The 23,601-nt window shown below is 38.0% G+C and overlaps 1 protein-coding gene across 8 annotated transcripts; it reads left to right on the forward strand.

The window, feature by feature from the left end:
* Window positions 1-342: 342 nt before the first annotated feature.
* On the forward strand, window positions 343-23,151 carry PWWP3A (PWWP domain containing 3A, DNA repair factor). Of its 8 annotated transcripts, XM_072404834.1 has the most exons (16): window positions 343-410; window positions 2,372-2,475; window positions 3,942-3,997; window positions 4,835-4,908; window positions 5,258-5,328; window positions 5,934-6,020; window positions 6,718-7,419; window positions 8,446-8,568; window positions 8,668-8,738; window positions 8,849-8,934; window positions 11,901-11,961; window positions 13,505-13,580; window positions 16,139-16,189; window positions 20,836-21,263; window positions 22,825-22,913; window positions 23,003-23,151. In XM_072404834.1, exons 6-16 carry the CDS (start codon window positions 6,005-6,007, stop codon window positions 23,067-23,069), a joined length of 1,770 nt encoding a protein of 589 aa, XP_072260935.1. In that variant the 5' UTR covers window positions 343-410; window positions 2,372-2,475; window positions 3,942-3,997; window positions 4,835-4,908; window positions 5,258-5,328; window positions 5,934-6,004; the 3' UTR covers window positions 23,070-23,151. The 8 variants fall into 8 exon arrangements, 7 of the variants coding, with proteins under 7 accessions (XP_072260935.1, XP_072260930.1, XP_072260933.1 ...); XM_072404829.1 differs by lacking the exon at window positions 5,934-6,020 and having other exon boundaries at window positions 3,942-4,029; XM_072404832.1 differs by lacking the exon at window positions 5,934-6,020 and having other exon boundaries at window positions 3,942-4,029; window positions 20,962-21,263.
* The last annotated feature ends 450 nt before the right edge of the window (window positions 23,152-23,601 follow it).

The raw sequence follows: 23,601 nt of genomic DNA on the forward strand, positions 1-23,601 counted from the left end.
AGCTCTGTTCTAGTCATCCTTAAACGCAAAGCTAGCCGTTCTACAGATGTACACAAGCAAACTGTCCAGCAGGCCATCAATTCAGCCTCCAGTAAACTCCTCTTTCCTACCCACCCCGTCTGCGTTTGTCAACAACTTTCCCAGCCCCACCATCACAAGGTTATGCGTCATCTACATGTCTCCACCCTCAACTGGTCATCTAAAACGGGCGGGGTTTTCCAGCCCAACCTCGACCACTCCTCGACGTTTAGATTCTTGGACGTTTAGGCTGGTTGGTTTGAATGTTGTTCAGTGAGAGTGGGCGGGTTTTTCTCTGCCAATCATCAGAAAGGCTGTGTGTGTGTGTATGTATGAGAAGGAAGGAAGGAAGGGAGGCAGGCTGGCTGTGTGCGAGCAGTGTGTGCGGCCGGGTATGTAGTTGTGTGTGGTGCACTACTATTGTGATGAGTGTGATGGAAGCCGAATTCATGGTTTCAGTTCTATGGCGAGTTATGAGTGTGACAGGGGACTCCAGTGTCGTATTTATTGTTCTATAGGTAAAGTTGTGTACTGTACGTGAGTTTATAACCGATATATATCATATATGTATGTATATATATTTATATATACATACACACACATACGTTCTCATTCTATCAGTTATTGAAATAGTGGATTGGTGATCATGTATAACCCGTCACATGGATTACATAGGGGGTGTGTACCAGCACTTCCTGTACTTTTGAAGTTTCCTTTCACTTTCTCTAATATACAATGGTACTGTGTAGAATGTATGCATTAAAAATAGATAAAGTGTATAGACACCTTAATATTTGTCAAACTCCATCTTTCCTCTGCTTTTTTGGTGACAATGCTGCTTTAGTAGAATCAGAGTTGTCTCCCTGAGATGCTGCATTCAGCTTGTTTGGGATTTTTGACTGGTATTTTCTGACAACATTAGGAGCAGCTCTGTTGTATGCAAATCAGATATATATAAATATTTTTTTTTGCAATTGATGTAACTAAAATACCAAATCTCGGCTACACTTTTACCTTTTAAATGCCTCCAAAAATTTAAAAAATTGGCACAGGTATCAATACCTGCCTTTAGTCTGAAGCTGTTCTTTGCAGTACCTCTTTTCAGTCACAAGATTTTCTCGGTCTCATGTGTTAAATCAGAGGTCTCCAACTGGTGGTCCGCAAGAAAATTTAGGGGGTCCGTGGCTCTGGTTGGTGTACCCCCCGAGCGGGGTCAGGAGAAGGACCCCGCTGGGGGGATGCACCGGCCAGAGCTGCGGACCACATCCCCTGTACAATTTCTAGGCTCCGGGTAGTGGGCGGGCTGTCTCCATGGATGCAAAATTTGACAGCTAGGCACTCATCAGGCAGGTAAATATGGTTATTGCAGATAGGACATCACCTATGCCTTTCTGCAACTACCACCTGCCGGATTATGCACTTTTTCAAAGTGAGACTTTAGTTGCACTTTAAACCACAACTAAAAAATGAAAAAAATCGTACTTCTTTGCGGAAAGAGTCTTCATTGCGGAAAGGATAGGTAATATCTATTCATCATTAAAAAAAAAAAAAAAACTTGCCTGCCTAGTCACGATCTGTCCTGTAATGTACACTGAAATGTGCATGTGTACTTCAGTGTATGATCCCAGTATAGTTTGCTGCTGAAAATGAATGAACTTCTATCACAAGACAGCCCCAAACCCAAGAGAAGACCAGATGAAGATGTCAGTGCTGATGAAGGAGCGAGGAAAGACAAGCTTGGTTATTAAAAATCAAAAACCAAAACAAGCATTCAGATAAAGCAAATCCAGAACACCTGAGCTGTATTAAAAGAAGAGGACCACAATACTAACCAGACAAGGATTACCAGGTCATATTTTGTTAGTGGAATGTCTGCTTTAAGCATATCTATAGCTATTAAATTTTTGTTTTTGTTTTTTGCAGAGTTGGGAGGGCTAAAACTTTTGTTTCTTTTGACATCAGTGTCGCATTTGGGAGATTTTCCTTAATTTCCTGACTTTCAGGCCGAACAAGATGTGACAGGATATGTTTTTAATGTGAGAGGAATTCTGTTTTGGACCATTGTCACGATGGTAGATTTTATTTCCCCCATCCCTGTTTTGGTAGCAGTTCAGAATTTTGGATTTACCTTTTATTCCTGGTGACATTGCTGAACAGGTCAATTAGAAGGAACGAAAGTCTTTGTAAGAGGGACATCATTAAAAATATCACAGGGGTTCTTTCCAACCTGTTGCCACTTAATCCAAATCCTAAAAAAAAAAAAAAATAGCTTTGATTACATTTTAACCCACAAGACATGCTGCAGTTATGCAGTGCTAAACCAATGTTTTTTTTCTGACTGCTTTATTTAAAGGTCCTCCATGTTTCACCACCATCTCCTGTAGGGTATGGGAAGATCACTACACTTTATGCAGGAGGAACTTGCATTTAGCCACATTGTAATGCAAAAGAACTAAGGTTTGTATATTATTGTGATGTCAGAAACAATCGAAAAGAACAGATTACAAAATGGTTAGTGAAAAACTGGTTGGGAGGTGAGCAAGTTGTTGGGATGTATGGAGCACTATTTAGTTAGCCAGGGATCAAGGGGTTCTGATTTCATATTATAAAGACTGGTTGTCCTTAAGGCTGGGTCTACATGGACGTTTTGTAAAAAGGCATGTAAACGTTCCTACTGCGTTTATAAGCGTTTTTATGCACTTATTCTAACGTTTTAAAACTTTTTTTAAATGCTGGAAAAAGCTGAAAAACGTCTATGCCGCGTTTATCCGCGTTTTACCGCGATTTTACAAGCGTTTAGCACTTGAACAGTAACCCTGGGCAGTGATTTCTGCAAGTACAGGAAGTACATACATCCCTGCATACATGTGATAATGTGATCATGCAACAGTACAGTGACAAATGTAACAGTATACACAGAAAAGAGTGAAAAGAGTGCAAAGTGAAGCACAATTAAAGACAATGACTACACAAGTGATAATGAATGACATTTGCAGGTGTGAAAAGCACAAAAAGCAAACACAATGGCAGACAATCTTCACACGTGCCAGGCATAGGTGTTAATTTTTAACAGCATAGTACATGTAATTATTCATGCATGACACATAGAATAGTGACACAGAACACAGGCTATTGTTAAAACGTTTGTAAAAGCCTCCATTGAAATCAATGGAAGCTTTTTTATTGACAATTTCTAGCATGCATAAACGCAGGAAAACGCTCCCATTAAAATCAATGGACGCGTTTTCCCGCGATTTCCAGCGTTTTCCCGCGATTTACCAGCGTTTTAATTTTTTAAACGTTGCAAGCAACGTTTAAAATAAAGCTCAAAAACGTGCCTGAAGGAAACGTCCTGGTGTAGATTAGCCCATTGGAATGCATGGGGACTTCAAACAAGGGCTTTAAAAGCCTCAGGTTAAACGCTGGGGAAACAGTCCGTGTAGACTAAGCCTTAAATAGTTAGTTGAAGGTAAAGGAATAGAGACAAGACTGCATGCAGTTCTTCTTGATTATAATATTTAAATATTTATGGAAAAAAAAATCTTGGCCACCTATACATATTTCTGATAAACATATTCATGCTTCTTTAGAATAAACTAGGTTCTAATCAAAACTAAGTATTGAGCAAAACTAACTCTCTCTCTCTTTTATCCCCCCTCCCCTGACCTGTGTCCACTCATTGAGGATGCTTTTTGAATCCTAAAAAATTAACAAGTTTGGGGAGGGGCAGGAGGGGCTAGGGGCAGCAGAAACTATATTAAAAGTAATTATAGCCAATTGACCTGCAGCACTACGGCCACCCGTATGTATTTATACATGTTTAAAATGTGGTATTACAGGGAAGGATTGAAATTTAGTGCAATATCATTTTAAAACATTATCCAGGGTTTATGTTGTATATTGACACCTATTTTATTGTAAAGGCTTATCAACAAACTTGGGTGAGGATGAACTATGGATTTTCCAGCCTACATCTTCTGTAAGTGGAAGAGTCGCTTTTGGCCTGCAAAGGTTTGTAGTCACATAACACCAAACAAAAGTACCAGTTTTATTGATGAACTTATTGTATAACATCATGCAAAGCTGTGACTGGACCTGTTAAGGAGAACTTGACAACAGTTGCACGTTTCATTGTCATGAGTCTTTAATTGGACTTCTTTTTCATTTCATTATTCAGAAAAAATGCTTTCTTTAAAATGGGAGTGAGCAACCATTTGTTTTTTACTCTGCAACAGCTATTAACATCCAAAACAGTTTAAAAATAAAAAAATGCTCTAGTCCCCTTTGTGTCTTAAACAAGGTTACTACTACTGAAGTGACATCTAAGCAAAGAATGTGCTTGTGTCCTACCTTGCACTGAATAGTTACATAAAATGCATTTCTATAAAGAACTGCCATACTACTAAAAGGGAACACTGTAGTTTACACAGCTCAGGAAAGGTTCTGCTACGTTCCAGCAGATGTTTGCTTTACAGTAGGTTCACATGACCAAAATAATGATGGGAAAATTGCTACATAAAGGAAGAGAATATACCCTTTCAAAAATATTTGTTATTGAAATGAAAGGTTAAACTATTGATTGTTATATACATTTAAAAGAATTCTCCTGCAGTTCCCTTTTTTATCATGTGTGGCAATACCCTATAAACTCTTGCAGCTTGTTTAAAATGCAGCTTGTTTGTTTCTCTATGGAAACAAACTGAGCTTCATGATAAATTGTTATGATTTGCTATCAGCTAGTACATTTTACATATTAAGATGAAACTTTGTATCCTAATAATTTTGTGTTTTTTTTTTTTTTACCCACATGGTTAAGGTTTTAACAAAATTGAAGAAACCCTTATCCAAGAACTGCAAGTTGAAAGTAGAAATATTTGAAGAGAATGAACAGTTGAGTATCGACCAGTTTAAAAAAGAATTACCATACAGTGTTAAGCTTATTTCTCCATACTATTATTTATCAGCATCCAAAGCTGAAATAATGAACCTATAGCCATCTGACCCTTAACAGCTGTTGTTTTTGGCTTATACTATGTGAACAGGGTGGAAAGCACTTAATAGAGCTGTGAAACATAGTTTGTCATTTGATTTCTTCATACTTAAGGAATGGATTTGCAGTATATAAAGACCATCACTGGCATATTTGAGCTGCATTTTACCTAGAAATACTTTACATTTATGTAAGACTTTGCATTATCCTGCTTCGTTGTTCTTGTAATGTTTTTTTTTCTATTCACAGGATATCTGTAAAGTACATCGATATAAAACCATTTCTTATGGTTGAGCTGCAGAATATTAGTGAAGATCTAGGTGAAAATTTATTATGTTTTACAACTTGTCAAGTCACTACCTACTAAACAGTTGATGACATTGTGCGTTCAAGTTGTCCATCTCGTTGAACAGCTTCTGTCATCGTTATATTTGGAGTGGCTACTGTACAGATTTTCTTTTTTTTCATAACCTAGTTTAATATTTGTAATAATATGTAATTAAACATTGCCTAATTGAATTGTGGGGTCCTTAAATATTGCTTAGTTTTGGTCTTTTTATTGTGTTTTTGTTTATTAAAGTGCATGTAAATTTAGATTTTATGTATTTTTTTAGGCTAGTTAGATAGACTGGGCAAAATTGGTGGCTTCACTCTTTTTTCCTGCTGAACATTGTCACTAAAACAGAAAGTGAAAGTTAAAGCAAATCTTTGGAGTTGTCACAAGAGCAATCGGTAAGGTAAAGAACATTAGAATGGGAACTCCTGTTCCTCTGACAACTCTTTAAGATTGTTTTTCTGTTCACTTTGCATTGATTTTTCTGCTGTGCCTCCAAGACAGCAAGTTATTTAAAAAAAATATTTTCAGCAGGGCATACTGTATGCAGCAAAAAAAAAATGGATTTTAACCCTTCCTTCTCTATTCCAGAGACAGATTAGGCAGAAGAGGTCCGTAGGCAAGGAAGCAGTTTTGGAACCCCATCCTGTCCATAGACATTAATGAGGCTTGCAATCGGTATGCAGAATCGCCCTATATGTTTTGTGTGTACCAGCACAACCCCATCGGAAACCAACTGCAGGTTCAAGAGCTTTAAATAATTATGCAAGCCTCATAGTTTACTGCAGGAGCATAGAGGGTTGTATATGGCTTCCTGGACATCCACAGATCAGGGAATGTTGCCTTATGGAAGATTCAGCTCTGCTCTAAAATCCTGCCTATCTAAATCTAAAACAAAGACCTTTTGGCCTTACTCTTTAAGTAAACATATTTTCCTATTTAGAATCCAGACACATTGTTGCATTAATTTGACTTCCACGTTCCATGGTCAAAAAAAATTACATTTGTTCGTTTTCATACACATTTAAATCCATACCTGATCTGAGCTACTGATCTAGCTGTGGTCTGCCTTTGTAGGAGCACTGCAGTGTTATCTTTTGTTGTAGAGATGTTTGGGGAGGGGTTATGGTTTGCTTGATGAAGTATAATCCAAACTGCACATGAATAAAAGCAGGTAACAAAAAAAAAACACAAGGTGTGCACAATATTGTCGAATTTTATTAATATTAAATATATTAATTTTATTAATGCAAACCTGTGTCCTGTATTCACTGCAGGGCTTCTTTCCAACATTTTCTTATGTTAAATAATATAATTTATGCTGCAAATATTTGTACAATGTATTTCTAAGGGCATGTTTTTTTTTTTCCTGCAGACAGGTCTGAAAATCTGAAAGTTACTCCTGAGGAACTAACATATCGAAGTGCACTAAGCAAAGCAATGAATCTCCTAAAAGAGGTAAGAAGAACACAATTCTCAGAAGATGACGGAGATGCGGCTGCTTCTGAATCCTGTAGAAAAGCAGAAAACCTTGAGGTGGAAAATGAATGTACCTCTTCAAACAAAAACTTTATATGTAAGAAAGCTTCGGGCACCATTGATGCAATCAGAACTAAACACTCTGTGTGTCTAAAGATATCAGACAAGCCCAAAATTCAAAAGTCCACCAAGGTAAAAGACTTAGGTGATGGAAGAAAAAGAAAAAGTGTGGAAGGCTCAAGCAGTGAACAAAGCAGTCTTCCAGGTGGGAAAAAGGCAACATGTAAAACTGGGTCTGGTAAAAACAGTATTGCAGGAGAGCACAAATCTGGAAAAGGCAGGGTTACAAGGGACAGATTTGGAAGCCTTCCCTCTGAAAAGGAGACACATACTATTATGTCATCTGATACAGATGAAGATATTGCAAGGAAAGTAAATGGGATTCCCCAGCACCTTATTCCACAGCCTATAAAAAAGGACAACATACAGGTAGATTCCTCCATACAGCAGGTCAGATGTGATACAGAAGAAATGGATTCCCACAGAAAGAGCAAATACAACCGTCTCCCTTTACCAGACTTTAGCTTCACTGAAACAGGTAAAAGCTTGCAACATGAATGTAGCATAAATGACATACTCTGGACTGATTACCTAGAACAGTAATATTATGGTAAATATATGTATGGAATTTTTGGTTTCCTGTCAGTGTCACAAAATACTGAAAATATTCAGTAAATTAAATGTTTCTAATTATGCAATCTCTTACTGATGCTTTTAAATTTACCAAAACTCTATAATATGAGGGCCTGTAAATCTGTTTATATTGTATGCATATTTTAACCTTTTGTAGTTAACTATATCCAACTCGTAGGGCCTAGTGCACATCATTTGATCCTTTTTGTGCTAGACCAACTGTTCAGATCAATTTTCTAGTTGGCAATTGATAAGTCCCAAAATATGGAGCATACACATGTGTTAGTCTGCCCTTTCAATCAAAATTTCATTCTGAATTGATTGAGCTTTGGTACACATGACTCGATTTTCAGCACCAATATGTCTGATGTTTAATGTACACCTGAGAAAATTATCATATTTGGTTGGCTGTAGAATATCTCTAAGTTTCACTGCTGATCTGGTTGTTTTATCAGATTGTAGGTAACAAGGTATGTGACTTTTTTTTTTTTAATAACCACGGTAGGCACAAATTATTTTTTTGTGGTTGTTAAGTCTCATGGGTGGGGCTCAATTTAACCAAACATAGTTTCACCGTGTTTCCTTTTCTTGCATGCAATTATTTGTTAGTATCACTCATATTCTGTTCTATTTTAAAGTTGATCATTAAATACAGTATATAATAAAAACTTTTACTATTACTGAGTGGGTCGGTAATAATTTTAGGTTTGAAATATCCTGGTCTTAAGCTAGTAGTGAAGTCCCAGAGAATTATATATACATCTTGCCACATATTGGTCTGGTTGCACTATTTACTGGCCCTAAACTGTTTAGAAATCCCAAAGTTTACTTAAGTTTCCTTTCTCTCAATTTTTCTATTCATGTTCTAAGAGCATCCTTAAATGCAAATGTTGTAATGACTTCCTAAATCTTATGTTTTTTTTTTTTCCAGATTTATTATCCTCAGAATTATCTATGGAGTGTAGTTCTCCAGAATCTGATTTTATTCCAGATGTGTATCCAAATGATGATACAGAGGAAGATGTTCAACTTCCTGTCATTGAACTGAAGAAAGGTATCATAAGCTGAAGTATATTTATAAAATTGCTTGTTAATAATACTTAATCATCAGTTTACAATTATTTGCAGTCATAAACTTTTTTTTTTTTGCCAGAACCAGCTTCCTTTGAGCGGGGATCATTTGTCTGGTGTAAATTTCAGCGATACCCCTATTGGCCATCGTTGGTAAGGTTCTTAGTGTCGCATGTCCTAATCCTATTTTATATGTAACAACGTCAACTATATGTCCAATTCTGACAGAGGCCATACATTTACAGTTGTTTTATTTGTATCAGGTGAAATCAGTGCGACCCAAAGAAAAGCGGGCCTCAATAATATTTGTGGAAGAGTGTCTTTCTAATCCTGATTCTCAAAAGCAAAGGTAAACAAAGCTGCTCTGTGAAATCTGTAAATGTAAGATGATGATTTTTTTTCTTTTGACCAATTAAAAGTAGACCTCCAAGGGCCTATTCATTTGAAATTAGTTTTTTTTTTCTTGAAGCAAAAGTGAAATATGTTTACAGCTTATAACCATCTGCTTTTACAACTGCCAGTGTAACCTAGCCCCTCCCACCCCCCCCAAAAAAAAGCTTTTGATACTTTTTTGATTACTTTTAGGTGGTTGCCGAGCCACTAGTACACTAGAGAAAAGGTGGAAAGCTGCTCTTTATGGCAGAAAATGAATCTAGCATGACATAAAACCTTTTATTTCATTTACTAAAACATATACTTCTTAGAAACATAATTGTTAAAAAAAGGCCATGCCAATGTTAACCATGACTCTATAAAATACTCTCACTACTAAAAAGTCCAAGATGTGGGTCAGTCCTGTACTTATGGTCTCTCCCGACACGTTTCGCCCTAAATGGGCTTCCTCAGGAGATTGCCAAGACCCTAGAAATTACATTAATGATAATAAAGAATAGAATTTCCACAGTATTCTTACAATTTTGACAGTTTTAAAATAAGCAAATTCATCCAAATAGTCTTGACTTACTTGGTATATTGACCTCACGGGAGGAAGGTGGGAGAGTACATTCAACCCAGAAAAAGTCACGAAAAGGGGGAAATGGCTCGATTTGGAGATTCTACAATTTCATGTGAAAAATAATCGCAAATGTGAATAAACATGTTAATGTATTGGGATAAAGAAAATATTTAGGAAATATAATTCTTACTTAGATGGCTATCTTAATGATGTAAGAATTGAAATGTAACAATAAATTATTAATCCAGTTCTAGTAGATGGGGGTATCTAGAAATATATAAAATTAAGTTCTTTTATATATATTTTTTTATAGCATCACAGAATCTATCCTAAATATGCAATATACATTTAATCCACAAGATGGCGTACCTACAATTTAAATTTATGTATTTTTTTATGTATCTTCAACCTATGATAGATCAATGAGAAAATGATAATGGTTTTATTTTATAGTTTAAAGTAATGATCAAATATAATAATAATCAAGTATAATTTTAAAGTTTCATAAAAAAACATACCTCAGAAGATATGTGTTGAATCTTGTATGCAGTGTAACGGATACTTTCGAAAATTAGGATTATTTGAGAGGTGCTTCCAAGTAAAAGGAAGACAGAGGAAGGATTAAGTATCTTTAGAAAATTAGGTAGAAACTCTGTGGTTAGGTGCCCTAGTAAAATCATTACTTACTGTTGTGTGAGGAGGTATGGGGGGAAGCTGGTGGCAGCCGTCAAAACCAGGACTCGAGCTGCCAGCAGCTCATCCTTAAATGAGAAAATCTACCTACTGAGTGTACTGCGTGTGCATGAATTACAATGCCTATCTTGTTGATCTATGCTACTATTTGAATCAGGCTACTTCCGTTTGTTTGTAGGTGGGTGGATAAAGTTTTTGAAAAATAACGATAAAGATACCTGGGCCCAGGCACGTCCTGGGCTCATGCACTGCATTTTCTGCCATAAAGAGCCGCTATCTTTCTACTTTTTTTCTTGTAATTGGCAGCTCCAGAAAGCTTCAGTTAGAAAGCTTTCAAAAATTTTGTTAGAAGCATTAAACAATCCAATGTTCTTTTTATCCTGCTGAGGCTTAGAAATGTCAACATCGACTTCTGGGGCAATTCTAAAAAAAGAGGATTTTAACAAATGAGACCTATATCTTGCTTGATCTGGGACTTAACAGAAGTAGAATGGGAATATATTTATGTGGTTTACACATCTTATTAACTCCACTGCTATTCTTCATACTTTCATAGATGAGTTGAGTTGGCCTTTAAAGCCTGGCAAAAAAACACCATGTATGTATAACAATAACCCCAACATTATTGATAAGTGGCAAGGATTGTAAATGTTATATCTCAGACTTAAGATACCTAGAGGTCTAGTAACTTTAGCTGGCTTATGCTACTGACCCATCTTCCACCATAGATGTCTAAGAGGCACCCGTGGCTAGAGAATCCAATGGATGTGTACACTGACTGAAGGATGTGCACACTTACGCTTAATTTTATAGGACTTTGGTTTTAATCCACCACATTCAGTGAATATATGAAAAAAGCTTTAAATGTACTTATACTCACAAAATCAACCTTGGCTTATGGATAACATAAGCCAAAGTTATATACATCTGAATACTTTTTTTTTTTTTCAGCTTGCTTTTTATCTTTAACCTCCTGAGCGTTACACTGAGGTCTAGATTTCTGTACCAAAAGTGATCCATCGTTTTTCATGAAATTTTTTTTTTAAATTGTAGACCTGTAACTTACAGAAATATGTCCGAACAGGGGTTCTAGTAGATATTATCAGGGGGACCAGGTAAGTAAGGATGGGAAAAATCTCGGGGTTAACCATCCTTGCAATTTTTTTGTGCCCGAACGAAGGTCGGGCTTAACGGCAAGGTGGTTAAACAATAAATAACGAGTTCTAGCCACACCCCCAGGTCTCCCCACCGCCTAGGCGGTGAGGTGCAATCTGGGAAATGCCATCTGTGGTGGGAGTGTTTTTAATCCACTTCCACTGCCCTAATTATGTAGATTTGCCTGGGACTCTCATGTTACTCCAGTGCAACTGCTCCGTCCCTCCGTGCAGAGGGAGGGGGAGTGGGTGGAGGAGAAGGTCAGAAAAGAAAGAAAACGTGAACTTGCCAGTCACAAGCTGTCCACTTCTAAACACTTCAGAAATTATATATTGCATGGATACAAGCTGACTCAGCCAGTGCCACCAGGGAAGACTGACATTTTAGTGCAAGTAAGTAAGTAAGAAAAGATTAATAATTGAAAGACTAGTTTTTGAGTATTGTTCCTCTTTAACATAGTGGCTTTCTGTAAAGTCTTATGAAACTACTAATAGGTCTTTTCCTTTTTCCAGTTTCCTAGTATCATTTCGCACATTAAAGCATTATGACTGCCCACAGAAGCAGGAGCTTTTGGTAAGTTGATGGAAGGCTAGTGCATCATATAGTGGCGTATTTCTGCCAGCAGTAAATTTAATTTATCACTTTTTAAAAATGTTTTATACAATGTAATTTAAAAGTCATTGGCACCTTTACATTGAAAGAAAAAAAAATATACATGTTGATGACTCTAAAAACTCTACTTAGATCGTTTTGGTTGTGTCTCCAGACTTCCAACACAGTTTACTGGCTAACTGGAAGATAATCGATCAAGAAGGCAAAATTGAAGTATTTAATTTCTGTATAAATCTAATTTAATTTCTAAATAAAGAAAAAAACTAGCAAAATATGTATCTATGATAGCATAAGGTGAAAAAAAAATAACCTGTAGTAATCTAGAACAACCTAGCATTTCTTACCAGTGCTTGCCCTTTATGTAATCTTGGTCCCAGTTGTAAAATTAGGCCGTGGGTTCTCAATTGGTAAATGATCTAATGGCTTGAATGCAGCTTATCTCTTCAGATGCCTAGCCAAGTTTTGATCACTACTAAACATCAGGCATTGGCCTCCAAAATCACCTCATATCTAGGGAATATTTTAAATTATAGCCAAAATGTAATCCCCCTATTACCATTATTATACAAAGGGATTGACTTTTTAACCCCCCAAGCGGTAATCCCGAGTGTGACTCAGGGTGGCTTTTACATGCAAAAAGCGGTAATCCCGAGTCTCACTCGGGGTAAATTTAGAAGCCCCCCTTACCTTTGCCCCATGCTCCAGCGGCTATCAGATGGTCCCGCTATGATGCCGGGGCGCCGGTCTGTCGGGGGGTGTGGCTGGGCGGGAAATTTAAAAAAGCAGAATACTGAGTAATCTGCTTTTAAATACCACCCAGGTCCTGGCCACGCCGCTGCTCGCATCAGCAGTGAGATGCGAAGCACAATGCAGGACTTCTGCATTGTGCTTCACATCTCACTGCAGATGCGAGCAGCAATAGCAAATTCCGGGGGTGGTCACTCTCTGGAGATGCAGAGCAGCAGCAGCGTCCGTGTGAGGCGGGCGGGACATCCCCACTCGCATCACCCGGGAGGATGTGACATCTTCCAGGTGATGTGAGTGGTGATGTATTTTAGGGGGTGTCCGGGAGGGAAATTTAAAAGCAGATTACAATGTAAATGATCTTATTCATTTTATATTTTATTTTAAGATTACATTGTTGTCTATTTTTTCATTTTTATTTAAAATTATGTATTATATTATCATTTATGATTATAATATAATAAATAAATATAATTATCATACCCAGGAGTTAATCCTAAGAATTACAGGCCCACAATATAAACACAAATTTATATGCAAAAAAAATTGGATCACTTTTTGCATCAAAAAACTGACAATTAGAATGCTAGGTTTAGATCCAGTAAACATCACCTTCACCATCACCTGGACAATGCCGCTAATTTTAAACCCACTTATCAGATTATCAGTTGAGCAGTATGCATAGTACTGAGCAGTATCCCTTGCTTATTCAGTTCTCCTATTTTGCGTTGTTTGCAAAATTTTGATTTGTTTTTTTAAGGATATTGCTCGAAAAGATTATGGCAAGTCTATTGATTGGTGTGATGCTTTAGTATGTGACTACAGAATTCGACTTGGTAAGCTTACTTGCTGTACTTTACATATGTTTTGTAAGGCATATCTATTGCTGCATTTTATCAGAAATTATTTTTAAGTGTTAAGCTACGTACACACTTCCAATTATTATCGTTGGAAAACGAACGACGAACGATCCTGCACGATATATACGAACGATCGTATAGCACCGATCCTGCACATAGAGATAACGACACGATCGTTCGTAGATATTGTACACACAATAGATACGATCGTTTAAGCGATAGAGGAACTATGTGCACGACAGGAAAGTGAACGGACGTTCGTTCATCACGCATGCTCTGAACATGGACGATCAACGAACGACCGTACACACGAACGATGTTCAACGATCGTCGTCCGATCCGCCGGTCCGGTCGTTCGTTTCCAACGAGTTTCCTCGTTCGTCGGCGTCGTTGGTTACTTTTTTACGAACGATTTTTTGCCCAATCGATCGTTCGTCGTTCGATTGGAACGATAAAAATTGGAAGTGTGTACGCACCTTAAGTTTAACCAAGGGATATAACCCCCTGACTCTTAACTGTATTACATTTTGTGTTTCAGAGGTGATAAGTAAAAGAAATCCTTTTATTTGTCACCAGTTTTAGATCTGGTGACAACTGTATAATTTTGGATTTCCTATCTCAAAGGCAGTGGAGGCACAGATGGCATTAAAATCTGACGGGGGTTTTAATACTCTATCCAAAACTCAAAAAGTTTAGACTTTACACATGCTGTTATTTTAGTTTGAAGTAGTGTTTAAGGAAACATTAGGACATAATAGTTTATTGATGGGACCCAAGAAGGTTTTAACCACATTGCTGTTTTAAAATTTAAATATAAATTTTACCATTAATGTTAGGGGAATGGTGTACCATAGAATTTATGGTACTGTATCATAAATATCAAACTTGTTATAAAATGCTGGAGAGGTTGAGATGTATCCCATTTCACCACATGTACATCCTTGCTAAGCTCCACCTGACAGACACAGCGCTGCGTAATATGTTGGCGCTATATAAATCCTGTTTAATAATAATGCAAAGATTTATAGGGCAGATCACAGAAATTGAGGAATTGCTATTCACACAGTGGAGGCTGAAAGCCTTGTGATAAGCATTGTACTTTCCATTTCTATATCATTTAAAAACATTAAAGATACCCTTTAGGGTCAGCATACATGGTATAAGGTCCCATCTAAATATCCAAACAATCTGTATCTATTCAGGGAGGACCTTGCCCTACATAGTTGTTGGCAAAAGTAATGTTGCATTCTGATTTGTAGTGTTTGTGGAATGCTTTAGATAACTCTGTGTCTGTCTGATTTTCCAAATGTTTTCAGTTTAAATGCCTGAAGTAAATAAGAGACAGAATCCTGAAGGTTGTATGTGCCTTTTCCATCTACATTTGTAATGCTAGCCATGAAGAGAAATCTTTTGGGACAATACAAGAGAAAGCTTACCACTTGTTTAGCTAGCAATAAGCTGGTCACCCACATTACAATCTGTACACTGTCTTAGCTTTATTAGCAAATATTTAGTTATTAAAATGAACATTGATTGATTGTCTTTTCCTAGTGGAGCAGGAAAGTACGCTTGTAGACTATATTCTCTTTTCAAGCCATCTGTGTAGGTGTCTGTTGGCCTTAAGCTATGTACACACTTCCAATAATTATCGTTGGTAAACGAACGATCCTGCACGATATCGGCGAACGATCGTATAACACCGATCCTGTACATGCAGATAACGACACGATCGTTCGCAGATATTGTACACACAATAGATGCGATCGTTTGAGCGATACAGGAAATGACATGCACGACAGGAAGTGAACGAACGTTCGTTCATCACGCATGCTCAGACCATGGACGATCAATGAACGACCGTACACACGATAGATGATAAACGATCGTCGTCCAATCCGATCCGCCGGTCCGGTCGTTCATTTCCAGCGACTATTCTCGTTCGTCAGCGTCGTTGGTTACTTTTTTTACGAACGATTTTTGACCAATCGATCGTTCGTCGTTCGTTCGTCGTTCATTTCCAAGGATAAAAATTGGAAGTGTGTACGCAGCTTTACTAGTGGCGGCCTATTCATGGACCAATTGTTATCCAGAAAAGACTGTTTCAGCCTTTTTCTGCTGATAATCTTACATTACTAACATAACCAACAGTGTTTTAACAGACATTTGTTGAAATAACGTAGAAAATTTTCTATCATTATGAACAATGACTCTAAACCACAAACCAAAATTCCACTAAAATTAGTGTTTGTGCTAGGGTTTGCTGTCTTTTTTTCCACAGTAATGTTTGAAATGTAAACTAAATGCATTTTTGCCTCTTTCACTCTGGGAAATCATGTGATGGTCTGAATGGGGAAGATGGTAAATGGTAGAAATGTTATCACTGTTGTTAACACAAATGTTATCACTTCTGTGATAACAAGCTCTGTCTCAGACATTCAGACTATGTAACATACTTCTGTCTGTTACATTTTTGCTTGCACTTTCTTTCCTCTTACCACTATAATTATTTTCCTCATGCTGCTTTTTCTTCACAGGTTGTAGTTCTTTTTCTGGTTCTTTCTTGGAATACTGCACCTCAGCAATTAGTAAGTAGCTCACTGTTTGGCTTGTAAAACAAGTGGATTTTTAATCAAGTGGAGTTGGAAGAAACCGGAGTCTGATATTGTGCATTTGGGAGTTGTGTTTGCTTGACTGTCAGTTTTGTTTTAAACAGCTTTTTTTTCCTTGCTGACCTCTAAGGGGCAGTGGTCAAGGCTTTAAAGGTGATTTAAGTTCCTGGGGCACTCATTTTGAGCTTGCTCGCTGTTTGGCTTGTGAATCAAGTGGATTTTTAATCAAGTGGAGTTGGAAAAAACAGGAATTTCAAAACAAAAGAGTTAAATCCTAATAGTAACCACAAACTGTAAGTAAACGTTTATAACTCCTTGGTAATAAAAATTGTAATTGGGAAAATGAGTGGTAGCAAGGTGGAAGGTTTGGTTTGGTTCAGTGCACAGTCTGCCACATGCATGCACAAATGGAGCAACAGCTCCTTGGTGAATACCGCTGTGACAAATGTGAGCAAGTCGCCTTTCTGGTATCTCGCATTAGAGCTGGAGAAGCGCATTGCAACACTGAAATTACTGGATCACCTTGAGAGGGGTCTCCTGCTCCCTGAGCAGGCAGTTAATGGCTTAAGCTGTGTACACACTTCCAATTTTTGTCGTTGGAAAGGATCTTTCACAATCCTTTCCAACGACAAGGGAGTGCACGATGCATGAACGATGCTGTACATACAGCACCGTTCATGCTCTATAGAGAGGGGAGGGGGAGAGCGACGGAGCAGCACCCTGCTGCGCGCTCTCCCCTTCCCTTTCATTAGGATCGGCTGTCGTCCATCGTCCGTGGATCCGGTAGGTCGGTCGTCTGGACGATGGACGACACCGACACAACAACGACTGTACACACGGCAGATTTTCACCCGATAATTGGCCGACAAAAATCTGACGTGTGTACATAGCTTTAGATGTGGAGGGTGGAGAGGTTAATCAAGATGAGCATGTAGGGAGTTGAGATAATGTAACTAGAGGGAGTGGTAAGGGCCCCCAGAAGGAAGGCCAGCCCTGTGTTTGAGCACCCCAACATGTTTGCAAAGTTATGTGAAGATGTGCAGGTGGCAGACCCAGTGGTGGCAACTCTAGATGTTACTGCTACCCCTAACAGCCGGAAGAGCAGCACATCTAGTAGTGGTGGGGAGTGAAACGCAGGAAGGAAAAGACAATTGGTAGTCATAGGGGATTCTATGATCAGGAGGACGAATAGAATAGTTTGTCACCCGGATCCCTTCAACTGAATGGTTTGCTGTCTCCCTGGTGCCAGGGTTGGGCATGTGGTGGACTGAGTGGACAAACTGGGAGGGGCTGGACAGGACCCAGCTGGATTGGTCCATGTTGCAACCAATAACAATATAGATGGAAGATGGAGGATCCTTAAAAATTAGTTTAGGGAATAAGGTTTCAAGCTGAAGAAAAGGACCTTCAAGGCTATATTCTCTGGAATATTGCCTGTGCCATGCGCAACACAGGAAAGGCAGAGGAAGCTAAGGCAGCTAAACGCATGGCTTAAGTCCTGGTGCAAAAGGGAACGGTTTGGGAGCACTGGGCTGACTTTTAATTGGGGTACAGTCTGTATGCCAGAGATGGTTTGCACCTAAATGAAATGGGGTCTGCTGTGCTAGGGGAAAGATTTAGGGGAATGGTGGAGGAATATTTAAAGTAGGACAGAGAGGGGTGGGACAGTCAAATAAGGTGGCAGAAAGGTTTGTAAGGGGTTAGACTCTAGTGGAGGGTGGATTGGGGATAGTTGGGGGGAGGATTATGGATAATTGTAAGGAGCTTCCCATGTTACAAACAAACATTGGATTGTGCAGTACTAATTGTACTAAAAAACAAAAGGATTTGGCAAACAATGATAGTAAAAGCAGCAATGGTTCAAAGAACCTGTTCACCAATGCTAGAAGTCTAGCAAACAAGATAGGGCAGTTAGAAGCCTTAATGAGTGAGGAGAATTATGACTTAGTTGGTATTGCTGAATCCTGGCTTTGTTCTTCGCATGACTGGGCTCTCTATATTCCTGGGTATACTCTTTTTCGTAAAGACAGAGTCAAACGAAAAGGTGGTGGTGTCTGTATGTGAGAAGTGATCTAAAAGTGAATGTGGAAGAAGAAATTCCGGATGGAACAAGCAATGAGGTTGAGGCATTATGTGTGGAGTTGAATGTGAGGTTGAACACCACACAATGAATTATTGAAGTCTGCTTTAGGCCTCCCAGTGCTAAGGAAGAAATAGAAAATCGACTACTAGCACAGATAGAAAAAGCAGCAAAAAGTGAAAGTGTTTTAATCATGCGAGATTTCAACTATCCTGACATTGACTGGAGTAATGGCACTACAGGAACAGCAAAAGGGAGGAAATTTGTGAACTTAATACAAGATAATTTTATGGTACAGTTTATAGAAGCCCCAACTAGAAATGATACTCTGCTGGACCTAGTTCTTTCTAACAATGCAGAGCTTATAACAAATGTGCATATAAAAGAGAATCAGGGTAGCAGTGACCAAAATATGATTTCATTTAATGTAAGCTGTGAACAGGAACCAAAAACAGGAAAGATAAAAACATTTAATTTTAAAAGAGCAAATTTTCCATTATTAAGGGCGTCTCTCTGTGACTTGGACTGGGAGACAATATTGTCCCCAAAGAACACAGAACAGAAATGTGAATGTTTCAAGTCTGTTCTACAAAAGAAAAATATAATAATTTTCAAATATAATAATAGCAAAAAGATCAGATCTGAGCATGTAGGCCCCTTAAAGGATGTTGCTGGGTTGGTAACTGGGGATAAAGACAAGGCAGATTTACTAAACACTTTTTTTTTTTTTTAGCTCTGAGTACACAAAGGAAAGTGGCAGAGCTCAAGTCTAAATTCATAGCAATGTCACTGCCTTTAATGAGTCGCAATGGTTCAGAATTGATATGATTGAGAAACAGCTGGGAAAAATGAAAGTTGGCAAAGCACCAGGACCAGATGGATTACATCCATGTGTCCTCAAAGAGCTGAGCTCCATTATTTCAAAACCATTATTTCTCATTTTTAGAGACTCTTTAGTCACTGGAAAAGTACCGATGGATTGGCATAAAGCCAATGTGGTTCCTATCTTCAAAAAGGGAGCAAAGTCAGTACCAGGTAACTACAGACCCATTAGTTTAACGTCCATAGTTGGAAAGGTCTTGGAGAGTTTGATAAAGAACCACATAGAGGAGTTTCTGCTAGAAAATAATATTATAAGTGATATTCAGCATGGCTTCAAGAAAGACAGAAGTTGTCAAACAAATTTACTTTCTTTTTATGAGCAAGTAAGTAAACAGGTAGACAGTGGAATAGCAGTTGATATAGTGTACTTAGACTTTGCTTAAGCATTTGACACTGTACCCCACAGACGATTAATTTGCAAGTTAGGGTCGATAGGTTTAGAAAAGTCAATCTGTAAATGGATAGAGAACTGGCTTAAAGATTGCATCCAAAGAGTTGTAATTAATGAGTCATACTCTGACTGCTCTAAGGTGTACCCCAAGGTTCAGTTTTGGAACCTTTACTGTTTAACATCTTTATAAATGATATAAAGTTTGGGATTAAAAGTACCATTTCTATGTTTGCAGATGACACCAAACTATGTAATTGAATTAAGTCTATACAGGATGTCTAAAAATCTATAAGCAGACTTGAATATACTGTTTGATTGGGCAGCCAAGTGGCAAATGACATTTAATATAGATAAATGTAAAATTATGCACTTGGGAGATAAAAACATGCATGCTTCATACTGTCTAGGGGGGATACATTTGGGGGAGTTAGAAATAGAAAAGGATCTGAAGGTTCTGGTATATCATAGACCTAATAACAGCATGCAATGCCAAGCTGCAATATCTAATGCTACACACATCTGGATTATGCAGTCCAGTTTTGGGTACAAGTTCACAAAAAGGACATTGTTGAATTGGAGAGAGTGCAGAGAAGGGCAACTAAATTAATAAAAGGAATGGAGGAGCTCAGCTGTAAGGAGAGTTTAGCTGAACTGAATCTATTCTCCCTTGAGAAGAGACATTTAAGGGGGGGATATGATCACCCTGTATAAATATTAAAAAAACAGTCCATATAGAGAACTCTCTTCCCCATTATTCACTTTGAGATCATTACAAAGAACAAGAGGGCACTCCTTGCGTCTGGAGGAAAAGAAGTTTAATCTCCGGATAAGGGATTCTTCACTGTAAGGTCTGTGAAAATGTGGAATAGGCTCCCTCAGGAAGTAGTTTCAGCAACTTCTATACATTGCTTAAAGAGGCTGGATGTTTTTCTAGAAGCACAGAATATAACTGGGTATTAAGGCTTTAAAGAAAAAATACCAGTGACTGTTGATCCAGGGAACATCTGATTGCCTCATGAAATCAGGAAGGAATTTTTTTTTCCCGTTGAAGCAAATTGTACCAGGGTTTTGTTTTGCCTTCCTGTGGACCAACTATGTCTTATAGGGTTTATATCTGGGATATGATTATTTCCCTAGTGGTTAAACTTGATAGACATGTCTTTTTTCATCCTAACCTACTATGTTACTAATCTGTTATTTTACCCCTATATTAAAGTTTTAAAAAGCAGCAGAAAGGTAAACCTTTGGCTGTATGTTTCTCTGTTTCAGGCTACCCAGTCAGAAAGGAGTGTTGTGGAACAAAATTAAATTTCCCCTCACTATGTCCAGAAATACATGACCCTAAGCCAGAAGTAATAGACATTGATTCAAATGTAAAAAAAAAAATTCTTCCAGATCGGGCACGGGCATCTAGAGACAAAGCAAATGAGAAACTGGTAGAGTGCATTGTGAAGAATAAGCAGGCAGAACATCACCTGAAGGCTATCCTCACAGGGGTTAAAAAGTCTCATTGGTTAAAGAAGTTCCAGTTATCTAACCAAAGACTGGAGTGCCTGGAGACGTATATTGAAGATGAAGAGCAGGTGGAGCTGTTGGTGGACTATCTGCACATGCTTTGTGACAATATGAGCAGGCATTCAAAAAAGCTTATGAATGGCGATCAAATAAAATTCATTCTTGAGGTGATGCTTCCAGAGGTAAAATCTCCCAATTTTATCATAGAGTTGATATTTTTTAAAGCCTTCTAGCAGATTGTAGCATGTGTTTTTTAATGTATTTGTTGGGAAACAAGCTTATCAGTCTGCTCCTCTTTCTTTCACTTTCCAGTCACTGTCTTGGAGGGGGGTACAGGACCTAGTTGTACAACTTAATGGCAGGAAAGTCATCATGTCCCCTGTCCTGCCATGTAAGTGTCTGCTTTGTGGCAGAGCTGTGTAAATCTGAGGACTGAATGGGCAGAAAGACAAATGCATTGAGTGGTGAAACAGATTTCTGTATTTCATCTGAGTATTATACAGCTATATACAGCTGTGTATATAGCTGTTTGCCTGAGGTTCAGCTTTATTCATTTAGTGGTGTATTTACACAGGAGGAGGAACACTTGGTATCATTCAACCTTGAAGAATATAAATCCACAGGAAAACTGTACCTGATACCAGCAAGCCAGAAGCGAATGAATGACAACTGTTGGAAACATTGATGCAGATCTCTCCTCGCAGTTTAAAAAAAAAACTGTAAAAAAAAAACTGTCCTAAGAGGAACATGGAGGTTGCCATGTTCATTATTGGCATTCGACGACCTTCTGACTTTAATACATACCAGTTTGTGGTCAATGATGTGCATGTATTGAAGCAGGGGTTTAGCATAACATTCAGGTGACTAGCTTTAATTAGAAAAAAAAGTTGTCAGTGTTGGCCCCCAAATTTTGCTCAGGACAGGTTTATCCTAGAGTACAACTGTAGCTATGTGGAACTAAAAGTTTGCTAAAACAAAAGCTAAAGAAAAAGCAAATGTTTGATGAGGTGAGAGCAATGTAATTTTTTTTTTTTTGACTAGCTTCTTATTTCACCTAGTGATCCTGCAAATAACTTACTTTCTGTACCTTGTACCATGTTTACACACATTTCTTCATTGTATCAGTGGTGTGAGCCATAGCTGTCACACTGACTGGACTTTACCATGGCTCTTTGTTAATCTCTGCTATATGATGGATGGAACTGACAGTTTATGCCATAATAATCAGGATGTGTTGCTGTCTTCTCACAAAGTGACAAGGACACTGCATTCCTGGTTTTCACACCCTCTGAGTGCACCCCACTAGGTGACTTACCTTCAACACTCAGATTCACACTGCTTATGCACATAATGGCCTAATTTATTCATATAGAAGAAAAGGGCCACCCCAAAACATTGAATAGGTCTGCAGCTTGCATACACTGTAAAAATTAGACAATTTTTGGCAGAAAGTCAGTACAGCTCAGAGTGGTGCTACATAGTGAATATTGCTGGATTAGGGTGGAGGGTATTTTTCCTAGTCGGATAAACTCAAGGTTGCAGTAGGGCAACATATTTAGGGACAATGTATAGTTGTCATTTGCGTACAGGGGCAAAATACCTGACATCACTAGCCATTTAGAACAGGTAGAAATTGAAGGCACAGGTTGCTGAATTCATTAATAGCTCTAAGCTGTTAGTTTTTTACAAATACCTTACTGTTGCCACTTGATTAGGTTAATATTTCATTGTTGTCTTGTGCAGGCTGTCATTTTTGCTATATCTGCTACTGAAGGCTTGAGTTATGACAAAGCGGAAAAGAAATTTTTGCAGGGACCTTTACTCAGTAAAAGGTAACACAAAATATCAACAATCATTGTGCTATAAAAATATACATGCTAGCTAAAATGTAATGCTTTTCTACAATTTTTGTTTTGCTCAGAGAAAGAAAGCAGTTTGAGAAGCAGATTTTGGATAAGAAGAGGATAAAACCTGAGGAAAAACTTTAGTCTTGAAAGGCGTTTAATTAATATTTGCCACTAAGAAATAAAATTGATCATTGGGAATATATTGGAAACTGTTCTCCTGGAATGTCTGCGTTCTTGAATTTGCTATTCGGCGATTTATTTTGTCTTAAAAGACAGACTCACTGTCAAAATACAAAAGCAAGCGAATCCCTATATTGTGCATATGAATTGTGTCTCTACAATCTTGCTGCTACCTAATACACAGTGAGTGCCAAATGGCTAATAGTGTGCACACTTAAAGACGGTCTTTTCTGCTATGCTGTACTGTTAGCAACCTCCCCCACCCCCCTCAAGTGTGCACTGTTGTGGCCGCTGTTTATAACATGGATCTTTATCTTCTTCAGTGATGCCAACTGATCATATGTTAGCCTTTCAATCATTGATTAAAAAGTTTAGCTATATTTTTCAACTTCAGTTTCCTATTAACCTTGAACCATGAGGACCGTGACCAAAAAAAAAAAAAAAAGGGATTCTTTAAACTGCACTGATTTAGGAAATAAATGAATTTTTAATT

This window comes from Pyxicephalus adspersus, chromosome 3 (assembly GCF_032062135.1).
Source record: "Pyxicephalus adspersus chromosome 3, UCB_Pads_2.0, whole genome shotgun sequence".
Classification (NCBI taxonomy): domain Eukaryota; kingdom Metazoa; phylum Chordata; class Amphibia; order Anura; family Pyxicephalidae; genus Pyxicephalus; species Pyxicephalus adspersus.